The sequence below is a fragment of the Pan paniscus genome, chromosome 1 (genome assembly GCF_029289425.2).
Source record: "Pan paniscus chromosome 1, NHGRI_mPanPan1-v2.0_pri, whole genome shotgun sequence".
In the NCBI taxonomy this organism is placed as follows: domain Eukaryota; kingdom Metazoa; phylum Chordata; class Mammalia; order Primates; family Hominidae; genus Pan; species Pan paniscus.
In genome coordinates, this window is record NC_073249.2 from 141,213,670 (window position 1) to 141,232,941 (window position 19,272).

A 19,272-nucleotide genomic window follows, 5' to 3' on the forward strand; every position below is an offset into this window, starting at 1 on the left:
AGAGGTCAAAAATGCTTCCCTAAGGAAGTAGTGCTTGACTTGCCATCTGAAGAACGAGTAATTAAGAGATAAAACTGGAGAGAAAATATTGGCCAGAATATGAGGGATCTTCACAAGACCATAATAAGGATTTAGTTCTTTATCTTAAAAGCAAAAATTAGGCATTGAACGTTTTTAAGGACATGATTGACATTATGAGACTTTGATTTGTAACAATGTTCACAGTGTACTTTGGAGAATTAATTGAAAAGAAAAATATTGACTAAGTTAACATATTAATAAGTTAACTAATATGCTAGTTCTTGACTATGTTAATCTCAACTAATTGAAATTTGAATTTTAATACACTTCTGTTATAATGCTAACTGAAATATAATATGAGCTACATATGTAACTTCAAATTTTTTAATAGCCACATTAAAAAACATAAGAGTTCAGGCACAGTGGCTCAGGCTACCCAGCACTTTGGGAGGCTGAGGCAGGCACATCACTTGAGGCCAGGAGTTCAAGACCAGCCTGGCCAATATGGCAAAACCCCATCTCTACCAAAAATACAAAACTGAGCTGGGTGTGGTGGTTCATGCCTGTAATCCTGGCCACTCGGGAGGCTGAGGCACAAGAATCGCTTGAACCTGGGAGGTGGAGTTTGCAGCGAGCCAAGATGGCACCACTGCACTCCAGCTTGAGTGACAGAGCAAGACTCTGTCTCAAAAAAATAAATAAATAAAATAAAAAGAAACAAGTGAAATTAGTCTTAACAATATACATAACAATATATCCAAAATAATATAACTTCAACATGTAATCAGTATAAAGGTATTATTGAGATGGTTTACATTCTTTTTTTAAATATACTAAGTCTTTGAAATCCTGTGTGTATTTTACGCTTACAGCACATCTCAATTTAGATAACCACATTTCAAGTGCTCAGTAGTCACTGTGGCTAATGGCTACCATATTGCAAAGTGCAGTTTTAATAACTTCGCCCAATGGTTCCCAAAGCTGTTTATACATCAAAAGTACCACTCAGATACACTTGTTAAAAATATAAATTTCCCAGCAACTCTCTCCATTTTGTTAAATACCTCTAGGGAGAGATCCAGAGATCTGTTTCTGATTAAGTACACCAGGTGATGCTGATGCAACGATCCATGGACAATCATATGCAGTTTCTGCATTGCCTCAAAGTTGTGAATATAATGAAACATTTAGGCATCCTGGAAAAATTTGAGTAGTGTGTTGCTGGAAGTCAGGGACCCCAAACGGAGGGACCGGCTGAAGCCACGGCAGAATAACATAAATTGTGAAGATTTCATGGACATTTATTAGTTCCCCAAATTAATACTTTTATAATTTCCTATGCCTGTCTTTACTTTAATCTCTTAATCCCATCATCTCCATAAGCTGAGGATGTACGTCGCCTCAGGACCCTGTGATGATTGCATTACCTGTACAAATTGTTTGTAAAACATGCGTGTTTGAACAATATGAAATCTGTGCATCCTAAAAGAACAGGATAACAGCGATTTTCAGGGAACAAGGGAGCTAACCATAAGGTCTGACTGCCTGCAGGGCCGGGCAGAACAGAGTCATATTTCTCTTCTTGCAAAAGCGAATAGGAGAAATATTGCTGAATTATTCTTCTCAGCAAGGAACAGCCCTGGGAAAAGAATGCATTCCCAGGGGGAGGCCTCTAAAATGGTGGCTCTGGGAGTGTCTGTCTTATGCAGTTGAAGATAAGGGATAAAATACGCCCTGGTCTCCTGCAGCGCCCTTAGGCTTGCTAGGATTAGGAAATTCTGGCCTGATGAATTCTAGTCAGAAGGGTTGTCTACTCTCAAACCCTGTTTCCTGTTAAGATGTTTATCAGTGACGATGCATGCACAGTGGGAAATGAAACCTCATCAGCAATTCTAATTTCGCTCTGGCCTTGTGATCTTGCTCTGCCCCCATTTGCCTTGTGATATTTTATTGCCTTTTGAAGCATGTGATCTCTGTGACCCACACCCTATTCGTACACTCCCTCCCCTTTGAAAATCGCCAATAAAAAGTTGCTGGTTTTGCAGCTTGGGGGCATCACAGAACCTGCTGACAGGTGATGTCACCCCCGGAGACCCAGCTATAAAATTTCTCTCTTTTGCACTCTTTCTCTTTATTTCTCAGACCTGCCAACACTTAGGGAAAATAGAAAAGAACCTACATTGAAATATTGGGGGCTGGTTCCCCCGATAGCAGTGTCATGGGAAGCCCAGAAGAAAGGATATTTGGGATATCCCTCAAATAATTTCACAAATTCTTTACCATACAGTATTGCTAAATAAAAAGTTCAATCTGGTAACTTCTTGTTTCTGAAAAGATAGCAAACTAACAAAGCTATTGTCTCCTGGAGTCTCCAAATCCATTCCTGAAGATGCCACATATATGGGGGGGAGGGGATAAATAATGAGCCTAACTAGGAAACTCTGAAAACCCTTAGGAGGTGAAAGGGAGTTGGGTCCATTGTGGTGGAGAAAGGAAAGCCTGGAGGGACAAAGAGGGACACTAATGGAGGTAGAGGGTGGATGAAAGGATAGAATCTCTGATTGTTCCCTTTTCTACCCTACATTAGCTTGGGTGGATCGTGGCCCACCTCAACTCAAGATGCTTATAAAAACACAAAGTTAGCCCAGCAAGTGTCCAAGGAGGCAGAAGAACACCAGGAAAGCTGATAACTGTGTATACCAGTTGGTTTAGAACAGTTGTCTTCTTCCCTCCACCCAAAAGTCTAGATCATTACCCAGAAGACAGCAGCTCTTGGAAATGGGATGGCAATGTGGGAGTACTGGAAGTTAACCTGAGAAGCGTATGCTCTTCATAGGAGGGCAGACTGGGGCTAGTGCAGCCCAGATTGTAACACCAGAGGCTTTCTACCATGATGCTCATCCACTCTTCTGCTTACCCTCCACACTGAAAAGAATAACCAGAAGAGTTGCAATCCAAATCCTATGCTTTTGATCCTACCTTTCAAATATGAATTACAACTATGCTTGCTAATACTCTCAAAGGAATAGGAGCTCACCAGAGAAAATATTATAAAATCTGGACTGTAATTCTAAAAGATTTTTTTAAGCTGGATAATTTATACTGGAGGGACAGAATTAATGGACAAAAAACTGAAGATTTTTAAATGAGTCAAAAGTCGGGCATGGTGGCTCACGCCTGTAATCCCAGCACTTTGGGAGGCCAAGGTGGGTGGATCACCTGAGGTCAGGAGTTCAACACCAGCCTGGCTAATACGGCAAAACCCTGTCTCTACTAAAAATACAAAAATTATCTGGGTATGGTGGTGGGCACCTGTAATCCCAGCTACTGGGGAGGCTGAGGCAGGAGAATCACTTGAACCTGGGATGCGGAGGTTGCAGTGAGCCAAGATAGCACCATTGCCCTCCAGACTGGACAACCAGAGCGAGACTCCATCTCAAAAAAATAAATAAATAAAACGAGTTAAAGGACTACCTTCAGAGAGATAAAAAGGGATATTAGAAATATGAAGCAAAATAAGCTACAGACAATGGTTATGAAAAACATAGTGACTGAAATGAGCTTAGTGGATAGGTTGACTAACAGATTGCATACCATCAAATACCAAAATAGTAAGGTAGAAATTACTTGGGGAACTCTCCCAGAAAGTATCTGGAAGCAATAAAGAGATGGGAAGCATAAAAGTTAAAAGGTATGCAGAAAACTCTGATAACAAAACCTAACAACATTACAAGAAAAAAGAACTATAGATAAATAAACATCCTTCATAGACTCCTAAACAAAATGTAAGTTAATTGAATCCAATTATATAGAGATATTATAAAACATTTGAGTTTATTAAGGTTGCAGGATATGAAATCAAAATACAAAAATCAATTGTATTTCTGCAACCTAGCAATGAAAAATCCAAAATGAAATTAAATGAGTAATTTCATTCAAAATCACATCAAGGCCAGGTGTGGTGGCTCACGCCTGTAATCCCAGCACTTTGAGAAGCTGAGGTGGGCGGATCCCTTGAGCCCAGGAGTTTGAGACCATCCTGGGCAACATGGCAAAACCCCATCTCTACAAAAAATACCAAAAAAATTTTAGCTGGGCATGGTGGCATGCGCCTGTGGTCCCAGCTACTTGGGAGGTTGAGGTGGGAGAATAGCTTCAACCCAGGAGGTCGAGGCTGCAGTGAGCCATGATTTTGCCACTGCACTCCAGCCTGGGTGACAGAGGGAGGCCCTGTGTCAATTTAAAAAAAAAAAAAACCACATCAAGAATAAAATGCTTAGGAATAAATTTAGCAAAAGATATGTAAAAACTTGTATACTGAAAACTACAAAGCATTGTTAAGTGAAGTTAAAGACAATATAAATAAATGGATGGCATTCCGTTTTCATGGATAAGACACAATGTTGTTAAGATGACAATCCTCCCCTCACTTATCTATATATTCCACACAATCCCTATGAAAATCCCACAAGTTCTTTTGTAGAAATTGACAAGCTGGCACTAAATACACAGAGATGCAAACAACCAAGAATAGCCAACACAATTTTCAAAAGAAAAGAAAGTTGGACTTACTATAAAGTTATAATAGAGTATGGTATTTGTGTAAGGATAGACATATAGATCAGTGAAACAGAATATAAGGTCCAGAAATAAATCCTTATCTTTGTGGTCAATTGATTTTTTTAAATATCAAGGCAATTCAAGGAAAAAGAATAGGCTTCAACAACTGGTGCTTGGACAATAAGATATCCATATTAAAAAAAAAGAAACTTAAACCATTACCTTGTCCACCTTATGGATGATATCCTTAGTTCTGCCACATGTGGGTTCCACCAACCATGGATCAAATTTCCACAGCTGGTGGAACCTACAGATGTGGAACCTACAGATGTGGAACCATGGATGCAGATGGCAGATTGTAGGACTTGAGCATTCTCAGATCTGTGGTGGTCCTGGAACCAATCCCCACAGAAACAGAGGGATGACTCTAGATACAAAAGCCAACTCAAAATGGATCACAGACCTAAATGTAAAAGCTAAAACTATAAAACTTCTAGAAAATATAGGAGAAATATCTCTTTGCAACCTTGGGCTAGGCAAAAAGTTATTAGTGTGACACAAAAAGCACCATTCATTTAAAAATTGAGAGGCTGGGTGCAGTGGCTCACTCCGGTAATCCCAGCACTTTGGGAGGTGGGTGGATTACCTGAGGTCAGGAGTTCGAGACCAGCCTGGCCAACATGGTGAAACTCCATCTCTAATAAAAATACAAAAATAATTAGTCAGGTGTGGTGGCACCTGCCTGTAGTCCCAGCTACTCGGGAGGCTGAGGCAGGAGAATCACTTGAACCCAGAAGGTGGAGGTTGCAGTGAGCAGAGATCCTGCCATTGCACTCCAGCCTGGGTGACAAGAGCGAGACTCCGTCACAAAAAATAAAAATAAAAATTGATAAACTGGATTTAATTGAAGTGTAAAATTTTTGCTCTTTTAAAGACACAACTAAGAAAAGGAAAAGCCACAAACTGGGAGAAAATATTTGCGAACCATACAAGGAATTGGTATTAATTATGCATTGCTTTGTATCAATTATCCAGAAATTTGGCAGTTTAAAACAAGAAACATTTATCCCCTCCCACAATTTCTGAGTGTCCGGAATCTGGGTTCAGTTGTTGGCCAGAGCCGCAGTCATGTAAAGCTGGACTAAGACTAGAGAATCTTCCTCCAAACACACTCATATGCTATTGACAGGCTGAAATTCCTTGCTGATTGTTGGCCAGTGCATTAGTTTGCCAAGGCCACTATAATGAACTAGCATAGACTGAGTGACTTAAATTTATTTTCTCACAGTTCTAGACGCTAGAACTCCAAAATAAGTTGTCACCAGTCTTGTTTTTTTCTGAGGCCTCTCTCGCTGGCATGCAGGTGGCTACCTCACTGTATCATTGTATAGTCTTTTCTCTCTGCAGGCATCCCTCGTGTCTCTTTTTGTGTCCAAATTTCCTCTTCTTATAAAGATATCAGTCAGATTGGATTAGGGCCCACCCTAATGGTCTCATTTTAATGAAATCACCTTTAAAGGTCCTATCTCCAAATATACTCACAGTCTAAGGTACTGGGTGTTACGGATTTAACACACGAATTTGAGGGGACACAATTCAGCCTGTAAGAGCCAGTAACTTCGGCCCACTACCACATGGGCCTCTTGGTACTCACAACCTGGCAGCTTGCTTCCTCCAGAGTGAATGATCTAGGAAGGAGAACAAAAGAGAAAGAGCCTAAGGCAGAAACCACAGCCTTTCTCCAAACCTAATCTTAGAGTTAACGTATTACTTCTGCTGAATGCTATCAGTGACACAGACGAATCCTGGGATGATGCAGGAGCAGTCTACACATTGGTCTGAACACTGTGGGGGTGGAGGATCACTGGGGAACATACTGGTGCCTGTCTACCACAAACCTATATCCATAATATATGAAGAACTACTACAATTTGATAATAAAAGACATCAATTAAAAATGGGCAAAAGATCTGAATAAACATTTCATTAAAGAAAATATCCAAATGGCCAGTTGGCAGATGAAAAGATGTTCAACATCATTAGTCATTAAAGAAATGTAAATTCTCAACGACGTACCCCTACACATCTATAATCAAATAACTGATAATACTAAGAATTGGCCGGGATGTAGAGAAATAGGAACCCTCAGCCAGTAGGAATGTAAAATGGTATAGCTACTTTGGAAAACAGTTTGGGCATTTCTTTAAAAATTAACATAAATTTATATGGCCCAGCAATTCCACTCCTAGTTATTTACTTACGGGAAATGTAAACATGTCCACACAAAGACTTGCATATGAATGTGGAAGCAGAATTATTCGTAATAGCCCAAACTGGTAACAAGCCAAATGCCCACCAACTGGTACATGCATGAAAAAACGTGCCACATTCATACAATGCAATGTTATTCAGCAATACCGGGCATTAGGCACTTTCGCCTAATATATTTATGATGTTCTCTGAGAGAATCCTGCAGAATGCTGGGAATGGGGAATAGCCTGACGCAGGCTGTTACTTAGAAAGAATGGAAAGAAAAATTAATGCCCTCTTTCCTACTTGAAACCCATCATGATTCCCAGTTATACATTGAGTTTGTGTCTGTCACTGACAGTTGATTCCTATGCATGATCTCATATTATCTTCGCAATGACACTGGGAGATTTATATTAATAATACCATGCTCCCTAGTTTATAGCTTCAAGAAACTAAAGCTTGCAAAGGTGTAACATCAGGTGTGTCCTTTTTCATACAAGATTGGATTTAATGGTTAACACAGGTAAGGGTGGGTTTTCCCGTTTCGCTTCTCTCCCTCTGCCGGTCTCCTCCACTGTTTACACCCAGTAGGGCGTGGAGGGTGGCCTAGGGTGTGGCCCAGGAGGCTTCCCTAAGGGAAGGGGGTGGTGGAAACCAGGCGGTTTGAAGCCCATCAGGATTCCCAGTTATATATCGAGTTTGTGTCCGTCACTGCTAGTTGATTTCCATGCATGATCTCATATAATCTTTGCAATGACACTGGGAGATTTATATTAATAATACCATGGTCCCTAGTTTATAGCTTTAAGAAACTAAAGCTTGGAAAGGCCTAATAACATCAGGTGTGTCCTCCATTTTCATACAAGATTGGATTTAATGGTTAACACAGATTAGGGTGGGTTTTCCCACTTCCAGAGTGTAAGGGTTTCGCTTCTCTCCCTCTGCCGGTCTCCTCCACTCTTTACACCCAGCAGGGCGTGGAGGGTGGCCTAGGGAGTGGCCCAGGAGGCTTCTCTAAGGGAAGAGGGTGGTGGAAACCAGGTGAGAGACGAGAACCCCCGCGGGCAAGTCACGTAGTTACGCTTGTTCGCCCAGAGAATCCGGCACGGCCTCCGCAGAGCCGTAAAGAGCTCTACAAGTCGTGAAGGGGCGAGGCGCAAAAGCGTAGCTTTACGGCGATTCGAGCAGTCGCGTCAAGCAGGCTATTCCGGGTTTGTGGCTGCTTGGCTCCACACGTGGGCCGCCGTAGGTATTCCGACCGGTAGTTCCTCCTATTGGTGTGCAGCAGCCACATTGAAGGATAGAGTGGCAGCAGAGGCCAAGGATCGTGAGTTGATGGAGTTTGCTGCTGAAAATGAAGGGAAGTCTGGGGGAGGTCTCCACAGCGTAGCGGAGGGGGTGCGGCTAAGTCCAGAGCCTGGCAGGGAGGGAGTAAGGGACTTAGCAGGGGCGGAGGAGTTCGGCGGCGGAGAGGAGGGGACAGGGCTGACAGGGATAAAGGAGATAGGGGATGGAGAGGAAGGAAGTGGACAAAGGCCAGAGGAAATACCGATGGACCTAACGGTAGTGAAGCAGGAAATTACAGACTGGCCAGGTACAGAAGGCAGGTTGGCTGGCCAGTGGGTAGAACAGGAGGTGGAGGATAGGCCTGAGGTGAAGGATGAGAACGCAGGCGTATTGGAGGTGAAGCAGGAGACGGATAGTAGTTTAGTGGTAAAAGAAGCGAAGGTGGGTGAACCAGAGGTAAAGGAAGAGAAGGTAAAGGAAGAGGTAATGGACTGGTCAGAAGTGAAGGAAGAGAAGGATAACTTGGAGATAAAACAGGAGGAGAAGTTTGTTGGTCAATGCATAAAAGAGGAATTGATGCATGGAGAGTGTGTAAAAGAAGAGAAGGATTTCCTGAAGAAAGAAATCGTGGATGATACAAAGGTGAAAGAAGAGCCTCCGATAAATCACCCGGTGGGCTGCAAGCGGAAACTGGCCATGTCAAGGTAGGGCATGGGGAATTCCATTTAGGGGAATAAAGCTGTGGAGTCCTCATGTCTAGAGTGAAGGAAACCACACTATCAGGAGAAGGTGGAATAATGAAAAATGAGCACAAGTTTGGGTTTCTGGAGTCAGACGGCGTTCGCGGGGGTGGGTTGGGAAGTGGAGGGTGTTGTACATGACAACACAACAAATTCAGTGAAAATATATGAAATTGGTAGTGTCCAATGGGTAATGGTCAAGTTAGGAAAGTGAAAATTCTGGGGACCAAAAGATCAGTTGGAACTGGATCTGCCTTGACTTAATATGCTCTTTACTCGGTATTCCTTTGAGAGAGAATAGAGATGAGAAAGTCTAATAAAACCAACAATGACAAAGTAGATTAAGTTAAAATTAGGCAAAAATACACTTGACCTCAATTATCAAGCTTCTTCATGGGTGCTGTGAATATTTATTGCTTTTGATTGAATTTCCTTAGTGTGTGGATCATGTGACAAAGGAAATAAGAGTAGTCAGATTCTTGGGAATATTCCCGTCTAGAACACAGTGGGCTAAATAGAAGTAACTGTAGTTTGGTTGTCAGTATCCCAGGAGCATAGAAGAGCAGTTGAGGACAGATGATGGGTTACATGGCATTTCTAGATTATTTCGATGCTCATTCTAGATTAGGCGTGGAGTTCAGGAAAAAAGGTGCTACTACTACTCTCTAAATTTCACTTGGCCTTATATTCTTTGTCTGGTGTGTGCTTTAAAAATATCTAAACATAGCTCATGAATTGGACTTCTGAATACACACACATACAATCATTACCACATTTCCAGGAATCACAAGTTAAAATATCAGTGAATAATCTCATTCCCTGATTATAGTAGAAAAAGAAGTCAAAAGCGAGATGGGTTTTAAAAATTTTAATACATTTTCCTGAGTTACATATCACTAACAACATTGGAAATGTAGTTGTTTTGGGAAGGTTTCACAGAGAAGAATTTTCAAATGATGTTCAACAGCTATCAAATATTTTATCAGAGTTACTTGTCACTGAGTTTATAAACTGATTGGGAATTCTAAGTTTATAAATAAATACAATTAATATTTGATAATTTAATGTTACATGTGGGCTTTTGTAGGTGTGAGACTTGTGGTACAGAAGAAGCAAAGTACAGATGTCCACGTTGTATGCGATATTCCTGCAGGTATACATGTAACTTCCTACCTTTTAACCTGTATCTGTACCTTTCTTACCCTAAAATATAAAAGTACTTCCCCTTTGTCTTTTCAGTTTGCCCTGTGTAAAGAAACACAAAGCAGAACTGACATGTAATGGAGTTCGAGATAAAACTGCATACATTTCAATACAACAGTTTACTGAAATGAATCTCCTAAGTGGTAAGCCACTTTATGCATAGCAAATTGAGGCTTCCTGGCCATTGGTGTATGTCACTTGTTTATTCTTCTGTTTTGAAATTTTTAGATTATCGATTTTTGGAAGATGTGGCAAGAACAGCGGACCATATTTCTAGAGATGCTTTTTTGAAAAGACCAATAAGCAATAAACATGTAAGATTTTTTCCTACTTTCTTCCAGTTAGAAGTCCTTCAAATCAATTAGATTCTTTTTTTTTTTTTAACTTACCAAATATATTAAGTGGCTACCATGATGTAGAGCTATTCTGATTACTTAAGGATATGGCTGTGACCCAAACAAAGTCAGTCCCCTCGTGGAGTTGTATTTAGTGGGAGATATAGGAGATGAGTAGAGGAACAAATGTAATTTCAGATAGAGTTCAGTTCATATAGAAAATAAAGAAGGCTCAAGAGATTAAAGAGAGAATGAAAATGGTCTTTGTTGGGGAGAGATTGTCAGGGTACTATTTTCGATACAGTGGTCAGGAGAAGCTTCTCAAAGAGATGATGTGTAAGCAGTGATCTGAGTGCTGAGAAAGAGGCTGTCATGTGAACATTTGGAGGCAGATTATTCCAGGTAGGGACAAAAGTAAAAGGAAAGACCTGAGTCAGAAACAAGGATGGCTGGTTTGAGGAATTAAAAGATTGGCAAGGTAACTGAAGCATAGTGAGTGAGGAGGAGAGTATTGAAAATGAAGTTAGAGAAACTGGTGAGGAGTTGGGTGCAGTGGCTCATGCCTGTAATCCAAACACTGGGAGGCTGAGGCCAGAGCCTTGCTTGAGCTCAGGAGTTCAAGACCAGCCTGGGCAACATGGTGAAAACCCGTCTCTATAAAACAATACAAAAATTAGCCAGGCGTGGTGGCGTGCCCCTGTACTCCCAGCAACTTGAGAAGCTGAGGTGGGAGGATCACCAGAGCCCAGGAAGGTCAAGGCTGCAGTGAGCCATGATTGCGCCACTACACTCCAGCCTGGGCAACAGAGTGAGACTCTGTCTCAAAAGAAAAAAGAAAAGAAACTGGTGAGGGTTTCTAATTCTAAGTGCAAATGGAAACCATGGAAGGGTTTTGAACATAAATTTGCCTTTTGAAAAACCACTCTTGCACTTTGTGAACTTTAGGGGGGCAAGAATGGAAGATTGGAAGCAGGGAGACCAATTATGCAGCTCTTCCCATGATCCTTGTGAGATAATAGTGGCTTGGGTATACTGTTTGAATTATTGGGAAGGGATTAGATTGCGATTTTGAAGGAAGAGCTAACAAGACTTGCTATTCTAGTACACTTAATTTTCATACTCTTGCATTCCTTTTTTAATTCCTTAAATACTATGCAAAATTAAAGCTTACATATTTGGAATATTTGGCAACTGGTGTTGTAGAAATTCGTTTATGGTGTGATTAAATCGTATCCTGGAATTGTGTTCATTTTAGTATTGGAGTTGCAGAATTTTAATACCTTTTAAACACCTTATTTTATTGGTATTATTGGTACAGACATAATTACATTACACATATCTGAAAGAAAATTATTCATATAGCAACTCTTATTTTTCCTCAAACTTAATTAGGCATAATTAAAATTCTACTTAAAGATAAATTACTTTACAAATTTTTTTTAAATTGTGAAATATAGCAAGTATATTTTCTAAAAATCACAAAATGGAAGTACACAGTATAATGAATAATTATAAAATGAATATTCATTTAACTACCACCCCAATCTAGAATTAGAACATCACTGGCTTCCCAGAAGTTCCATGCCACCCTTTTATGCCCTTCCCTGATCTTTTCTCATTTCTTTCTATTTTTTTCTATCTTAGGACTGTACCACAATTTGTTTACGCATTTTTTTTATGGATTTTGGATTTTCTATAAGAATAAAAAACAGTTTAGAAACAATGCCACTACTTTTGTCTATGAATTATAGTATGTGTGTGAACATGTGTTTCTAGGGTTTATACCTGGGAATAGAATTGCTTTGTTGTGTGGTATGCATATCTTCAATTTGCCTAGATGTTACCAAAACATTTTCCAAAGTGATTGTACTAGTTTACACTCTCACCAATAGTGTATGAATGTACCTATTGTCATATTCTCGCCAATACTTAGTTTGGTAAGACTTTAAAAATTTTTGTCAATCTGTTGGCTTTGTAATTTTATTGTGGTTTTAAATGTGCAGTTCTTTAATTCCTGATGAGATTGAACCACCTTTCAAATACTTTATTGGCCATTTGGATTTCCTCTTTTATGCAGTGCCTGTTCAAGTCTTTTGCTCATCTTTTCATTGGTCAGCTTTATTTTTCTTACTGGTTTGTGAGAATTCTTGGTATTTCTTGGATGCTAGTGCAAGTTGGTTGTATGTTATAAATACCTTCTTCTAGTCTTTGTCTTGTCTTTTCATTTTATAGTGTCTTGTGGTGAATGGATGTTCTTAGTTTTAATGTAGTCAAATTTATCATTTGTTTCCTTTATAGTTAGTAGGTTTATATGTTTATAAAGAAATCCATCTCTACCTTGAAGTTAGGAAGTTATTCTTTTATAGTTATTGCCTAAAAGCTTTATACTGTTGTGTTTTACACTTATGTCTTTAACTGGAATTGATTTTTGGTATCATATACAGAGGAGTTCCCATTTAATTTTTCATATAGATAATCCACTTTTCCCAGCACCATTTATTGGAAAGTTCATCCTTTCCCTATTGCTCTGTAGGACCGCCTTTGTCATATATCAGCATCCCTATATGCTTGGGTCATTTTGTGGCCTTGTCTTTTCCATTCTGTTGGCCTACTGGTATATCCTGCACCAATACTATGCTCTCTGAATTATTGTGGTTTTTTACTGAAACTTGTTATCTGATTAAGTCCTCCCACTTTTTTTCTAGAGTATGGCTATTCAGTGCTGTTTTCAAGGCAAAATAATTGCAAATCTAAGCAAGGGATGGTCCATAGCCATAACTGCTAATGGATTTTTTTTCTTTTTTCCTCTGTTTCAGTGTAACCATACAAGTTTCCTAGCTTGCTCTAAAAGTAGAGATTGTTTCTGGTTCACCCTTATCCTGAAGGTATATTAGGAGGGTTGGTCACTGCTATTAGAATTATTTATAATCATCACTACCATTACTGAAACTAAAGTCCTCTAAATTATAAAATTACATGTAATTTCTTAAAACAGTTTCCTACTTAGCCAGTGATAGCTGACCCATCCTTTCCTTGGCTTATGGACTTGATTCTGACTGTTTACATTGCAAATTCTAGATCCCTATTCACTTAACAAAAAACTTGGGTTTATATTTTGCCTCTTATTTGAGTGATCTTTCTTCTTCCTTGACTTAATAAAAATCTGGTATTACTTCCTTCATAAATCTGGAATTGCCCAGTTTAGCTTAATCAACCCAGGTGGTCAATGTAATAACACGTGTCAGAGCCAGAATGTTCTCATATCCCATTTTGTGCTTCCCACAACAGTAAGCTAGGCCTTGTACTAGGCAATGCCTTGGCTCTTCCCTTGAGTGAGCTGTCTAGTGATAAAATCAGTGATATATATATACAGCTAACTGGTAAAACCATCGGTAAAAGAAATCAAGAATTGTGTAGGTAGCCCCCGTGATTGCCAAATGACCTGTGTTTTTCTTTGTTTAATCTCCATTAAATTCTTCTTTGGCTCATAGAGCATATGGTTAAAAACACAAGCTCTGGAATTAGACAGACCAGGGTTTGAATACAGGTTCTATCTCTCTGGGATAGCTGTATGATGTTGGGATCTCACTAATTTTTATTGCTAAAATGGAGATGATAGTACCTATTCTCATAGTATCATGGTGAAGATTACATGAGATTACTGCTTAGAGCTGTTGTAACACTTAGGTTCTCAGTAAATCTTAACTATTATTGAACATTGTTTTACTCACTTTTTAAATTTAAGGAATTTAAAAATTAATTTGTCTGTTTGGTTTTTGTTGTTAGATGTACTTTATGAAAAATCGTGCCCGGAGGCAAGGTATTAACTTAAAACTTCTACCCAATGGATTCACCAAGAGGAAGGAGAATTCAACCTTTTTTGATAAGAAGTAAGTTTCTAACTTTTTAGTATATCAGGTATTCTGATTTGATCAGGATCATTCTTTAAGGTTTGGTTGCTATAGAGCATTGCTACCCCAAGTGTGGTTCTGTAAACTGTTATTGGTCCATGACAAGATAACTGTAGTAATTGTATGTCATGTAACTCTAATAAAAATTTGGGTTTGCAGTGTACGTGTGTGCGTGTGTGTGTGTGTGTGTGTCTTCATATCATTTGAGAAGCTTCTCAAACATTAATGTGCATACCAGTCACCTAGGCATCTTGTTAAGTATGCTTGTTGTGATTTTTCAGTAGGCCTGGGTTGGAGTTTGATATTGGGCATTTCTAACAAGCTCCTCAGTGATGCTCATTGTTTGAGAAACATATTTTGAGTAGCAGCGCCCTGGAACACTCTCATACATTAGAAATAAACTGTTTCTTTGAGACCTAAGATACCAAGAAAGTATTTCAGGGGCTTCCAGGACAAAACGAGTAAAAACAGGATGTCTGTACTGTTTTAATCAAGGCAGCTCTGCTTTTATTTTCTTTCTCCACTGGGTTTCCAAATAAGATTTCAATTAAAAGCTGTCAATGGAGAAGAAGGGGACTTTGAACTCTTGAGTACAGATAATATAACAGAGATTAGTTTGCTGCTGTCTGAAAATGTTGGATTGAAAAGGCCCCAAGAGTACAGAAGAGAACAGGATCCCAAAGTTCTTTAAGTAGCCAACTAAATTATCAGATAATACCTTTCAGAAGTCAAGATTTTGGATTTAGAATTTTTAAAAACTTGAGGGAGTCCCTCCCTTTTCAGCCTCTTAGTAACTGTGGGGCCTTGAACAAATCAACTTCCTTTCTCTGGGCCCCAGTTGTATGATGTGGGGAGTTGACCCGGGTAAACTCTACGGGGCCTTTCCAGTTGTACTCTTCCAAAAATTGAAAAGACAAAGCCATCAGAATTATCATTATTTTAGTGAAGCTTCTATCTTTTCAAAGCTGTTAACATAATTAGAAGATGATGTTTTCCATTTATTTTATATAAGACATAAATATTTGTAAAAATGGTTTTTCGTTTTTCCTGGTTGTCTTCGAAAAGTAAAGTAATGCTGAAGCAGGTGGATCCCTTGAGGCCAGGAGTTTGAGACCAGCCTGGGCAACATGGTGAAACCTCGTCTCTACTAAAAATACAAAAATTAGCCAGGTGCAGTGGCACCCACCTGTGATCCCAGCTACTCAGGAGGCTGAAGTGGGAGCATCCCTTGAGCACAGGAGGCGGAGGTTGCAGTGAGCCAAGATTGCACCACTGCACTCTAGTCTGGGTGACAGAATGAGACCCTGTCTCAAAAAGAAAGTAAAGTAATGTCTTGCATTTATCAAATGTGAGATGATTCTTTTGTGCGTTTTGAAACTGGCATATTTAGAAATTGACATAATTTGAAGTTTATGGTAACTGGTTAGAAGTTTATGGTAACTGGTTAGTGCTTTCTCAAACACAAAATGTGTTCCTGTTTTATGAAAGAAACTATTCAGAATGATTGTAATCAGAGATTAGTTCTCAGTAATGAAAAGCAGATGGCCTCAAGTATAACACTTTTGTGTCTGTAGATACATGAATGTATGCGGGAAGTTTTTACCGAGAATATTACACTCAGTATATTTTCCAGGTTTAATATATTTTTGGTTGTTTTGAAACTCCCCGGGTCTCTGAAATGGCAAATCAGATTCTTCTTGCATAAGTCTTTTGCTCATAAATTTATAGAGATTTGCGATCAGTTTTCTTACATTTTTAGTGTTTCCCAGGAGATTAGCAACATAGTATGTACTAATAGGCTTTAGAATCCATTTCTTAGTCTTTTACCGTCTGCAAAATGGAGTTCATGATAGCTACCTTGTAGAGTTGTGGCCTTTTAGTGTATTAATTCACATAGGCAGTAACTGGCATGTGGGAAGGAATCAGTTTATAGTAGCTATTGTAAAAATAATACATCTGTATCATTAAAAAGTTGACAGGAAAAATATCACCTATAATTCCACTATCTAGAGTTGACCACTAATAAAATTTCGTAACATTTCCTTCTAATCATGTTTTCTCCTTTTTTCATCTAATAAAGTAACACATAATATATAAAATACTTAAAACTATATAAAGTGACATGACTCTGCTCAAGTTAAACATTAATTTTTTATGAATAAATGCACATCCTTTTTTCCTGCAGCTAGATTTTCCATTTAGCAATACATTGTGAACCTCTTTTCTTGTTAATGCAAATCTGCCTCCTTATTTTTAAGTAGGGTATTCCACCTTTGACCATATCTCATTTCATTTAATTATTCCGATATTCATGAACATTTATTTTATGTCTTGTTTTTAATTATTATACACAACACGGTATTAAACAGCCTTGAACACATTGTTTTGTGTGCTTACCTGACTTTTTTTTGTAGGATCAATTCCTAGAAAGCGGAATTACTGGATTAGAGAGTACAATGTATTTAAACTTTTGAGAAAAACTCTACATTGTCTCCATAAAACATTACCACTTTGTACTTTCATCAAGAAAGTATGAGTGCCTATTTTAGTTATACCTTAACTTTTGTTGAATATTACCAAATTTTTTTGTGGGCAGCTTTATTAGAGAGGTTGAGCTCTTGGATTTTTAATTTCTTGTTAAGACATTGCCAGATGTCCACTGCAGGAGGCAGAATCACCCCCATTTGAAAACCACTGATTTACATAAATACAGAAGATGTACTTATTGAATGTATAGTTCTAATCTTTTCTTGGTCTAGATAATTAACATAATGTAGACAGAATCAGGATTCTGGTGTTTTATACTTCACCTTTAAGAGGAAAAAATAGACATTTAAGAGTTACTTTGTTGAGATATTTGTGTCTTATCAGCTGTTCATATGAAAATGAGCACGGTTTTAGATGATTGCAATGGTATTTGCTGGAAAGAGGGAAGAAGGGGAAATGAAATTTTTTCAAAGAATTCTGTTCAGCTCCCATGCCCCCAGTATTCTAAGAGACTAGTTTTCAATACTTTTTTCTATTAACTTTCCAAAAGTTGGTTATAGCTTTGACTCTGATAAATGTAAATTTTCATGTTGTCTCTACTATTTGATTATACATTAGGTGACCTTGGGCAAAATCTGACTTACCAGGTTATTGAGAGGATTAAATGAAATTTTAATACCAACTAAAGTAGTACCTGGCACATACTAAATAATATACAGTGACAATGAAAATTTACATTCCCTTCACTGAAATCCTTAGGAATATGCCACATTTACTGTATATTCCATTCACCCCTCATAGGTCTGGGATAGCACTGTGTAATCAAACAGTACTATTTGTGCAGTGAAACCTATAAATGTTTACCTTATAATGGGTAAATAATGACTATAGATTTATTCAGTTAGGTTTTGCTGCTGAAGGAGTTAAAAATCTTTCAGTTTTGGAGATTTTGGAATTGTTGATATGAGAAGTTGGTCTTGTCCTAAGATTATTAATACTCCCTAGGTATTAAATTGATTGCTTGTTTAAGCAACTTGAGTTGCAATATAGTCAAAATCTCAAGTTGATGTCGCTTAAAATTTAAATGTTTTCACTTTTGAGGAATCTGAATGAAGAATCTTTTGTACTGTTTTTGTAACTTTTCTATAAAGTCTACATTTATTTTTTTAAAAAAAGTTTTAAATGTAAAAGCCCGCATATGAAGTGTGATGAATGTGCCATTGTACCTGAATTACTCTGTAGACCTATCAGAAGGTGATTATAGCAGCTGACTGGAATAGGTTCATTCTAATCCAGACACCCTTTATGGCAGGCATTTTCACTGACTCTCCTAAAATTATATGTGAAATTATGTGATGTGTGAATTTTTCTAAGAATAAGTACTGCAATTTTCACTGAATAGTCAAAGTGAGGTGAAGTCTGTGAAGTCAAAAATAGATGCAATGAGGATGAATTTTAGAGGACTATTTTAGAGGAATTTGCAGGAGTACCACAGTGGATAGCTGTAATCAATAAAGTTAAGTTCAGGGAGGCTTATGTAAGTTGAGCTAAAGCAAGGTTGACATTCTCTGTTAAAAATAGAGAAGCTTGATAAGGAAATGTTGGCTCTCCTCCTTAGTTTGGAGTAGATCCCAAGCTACTTTAAAATAGTGGCTTTTTCAGAGCTAATTCCTTTACCTCACCTCTTTGTAGGGTCTGTAGCTTTATGTTCACTTTCACCCAGTACTAATCAAATCTGTTGAAAGAAATATGAAAGACCTATATGAAGAAAATGTAAATTCTCCTGAATGACTTAAAAGATTTGAATAAATGGAAAAAAGTGCCATATTCTTAAAAAGCTCAATATTGTTTCTTAAGTGATCTTTTAAGTCTGATGCAATCCTAGTCAGAATATCAATGGGATTTTGTTTGTTGTTATTTATTAATAAGACAGTTCATAAATAACTGAAGTTTATTTTGAAGAATAACATGGCAGAGGTGCCTGGAAAAATCTGAAAAAAGAATGATGAGGCTGGACTCATTAAAATTTATGAAATTATAGTAGTTTTATGGTGTTGGCCTAGAAATCTGTAACTAGATCATAGAAAATAAATAGTATATTTGGTTTGCTGGTATATGATCAAGGTAACATTTCAAATTAGTACAAATAATTGCTTATTCAATAAATAGAGTTGAAACAGCTTGCCATTTGAGAGGAAATGCTGAATCTTTTACTAAATAACATCCAGGTGGATCAAAATCTTAAAATGAAATAAAAATACTGGAATATTTTCATAATCTTGAAGAGAAGAAACATCCCATCCAGAAGCCAAAAGGAAAATAATAACTAAATTTGCATGGCAAAAAAGACCATAATAAAGTGAAAAGACTGGACCAAAAAAGTCTTTAACATATATGACACAGAGTGCTTATGCATTATTAAGAAAAAAAGACTAGCAACTAATTAGGAAAGGGGCAGAGGATAAGAATAGATGG

At 38.1% G+C, this 19,272-nt stretch overlaps 1 protein-coding gene across 3 annotated transcripts in view; it reads left to right on the forward strand.

The window, feature by feature from the left end:
• The first annotated feature begins 7,797 nt into the window (after window positions 1–7,797).
• Window positions 7,798–19,272, forward strand: part of ZNHIT6 (zinc finger HIT-type containing 6) — a 55,850-nt gene continuing 44,375 nt past the window's right edge. Inside the window, exons 1-5 of one of the 3 annotated variants that reach the window (XM_003805297.5) lie at window positions 7,798–8,825; window positions 9,949–10,014; window positions 10,101–10,207; window positions 10,293–10,378; window positions 14,186–14,289. In XM_003805297.5, coding sequence (XP_003805345.2) covers window positions 8,170–8,825; window positions 9,949–10,014; window positions 10,101–10,207; window positions 10,293–10,378; window positions 14,186–14,289 — 1,019 coding nt within the window. In that variant the 5' untranslated portion in view covers window positions 7,798–8,169. The remainder of the gene's footprint in view (window positions 8,826–9,948; window positions 10,015–10,100; window positions 10,208–10,292; window positions 10,379–14,185; window positions 14,290–19,272) is intronic. The other 2 variants (XM_034934176.3, XM_063607154.1) reach the window with 2 other exon arrangements.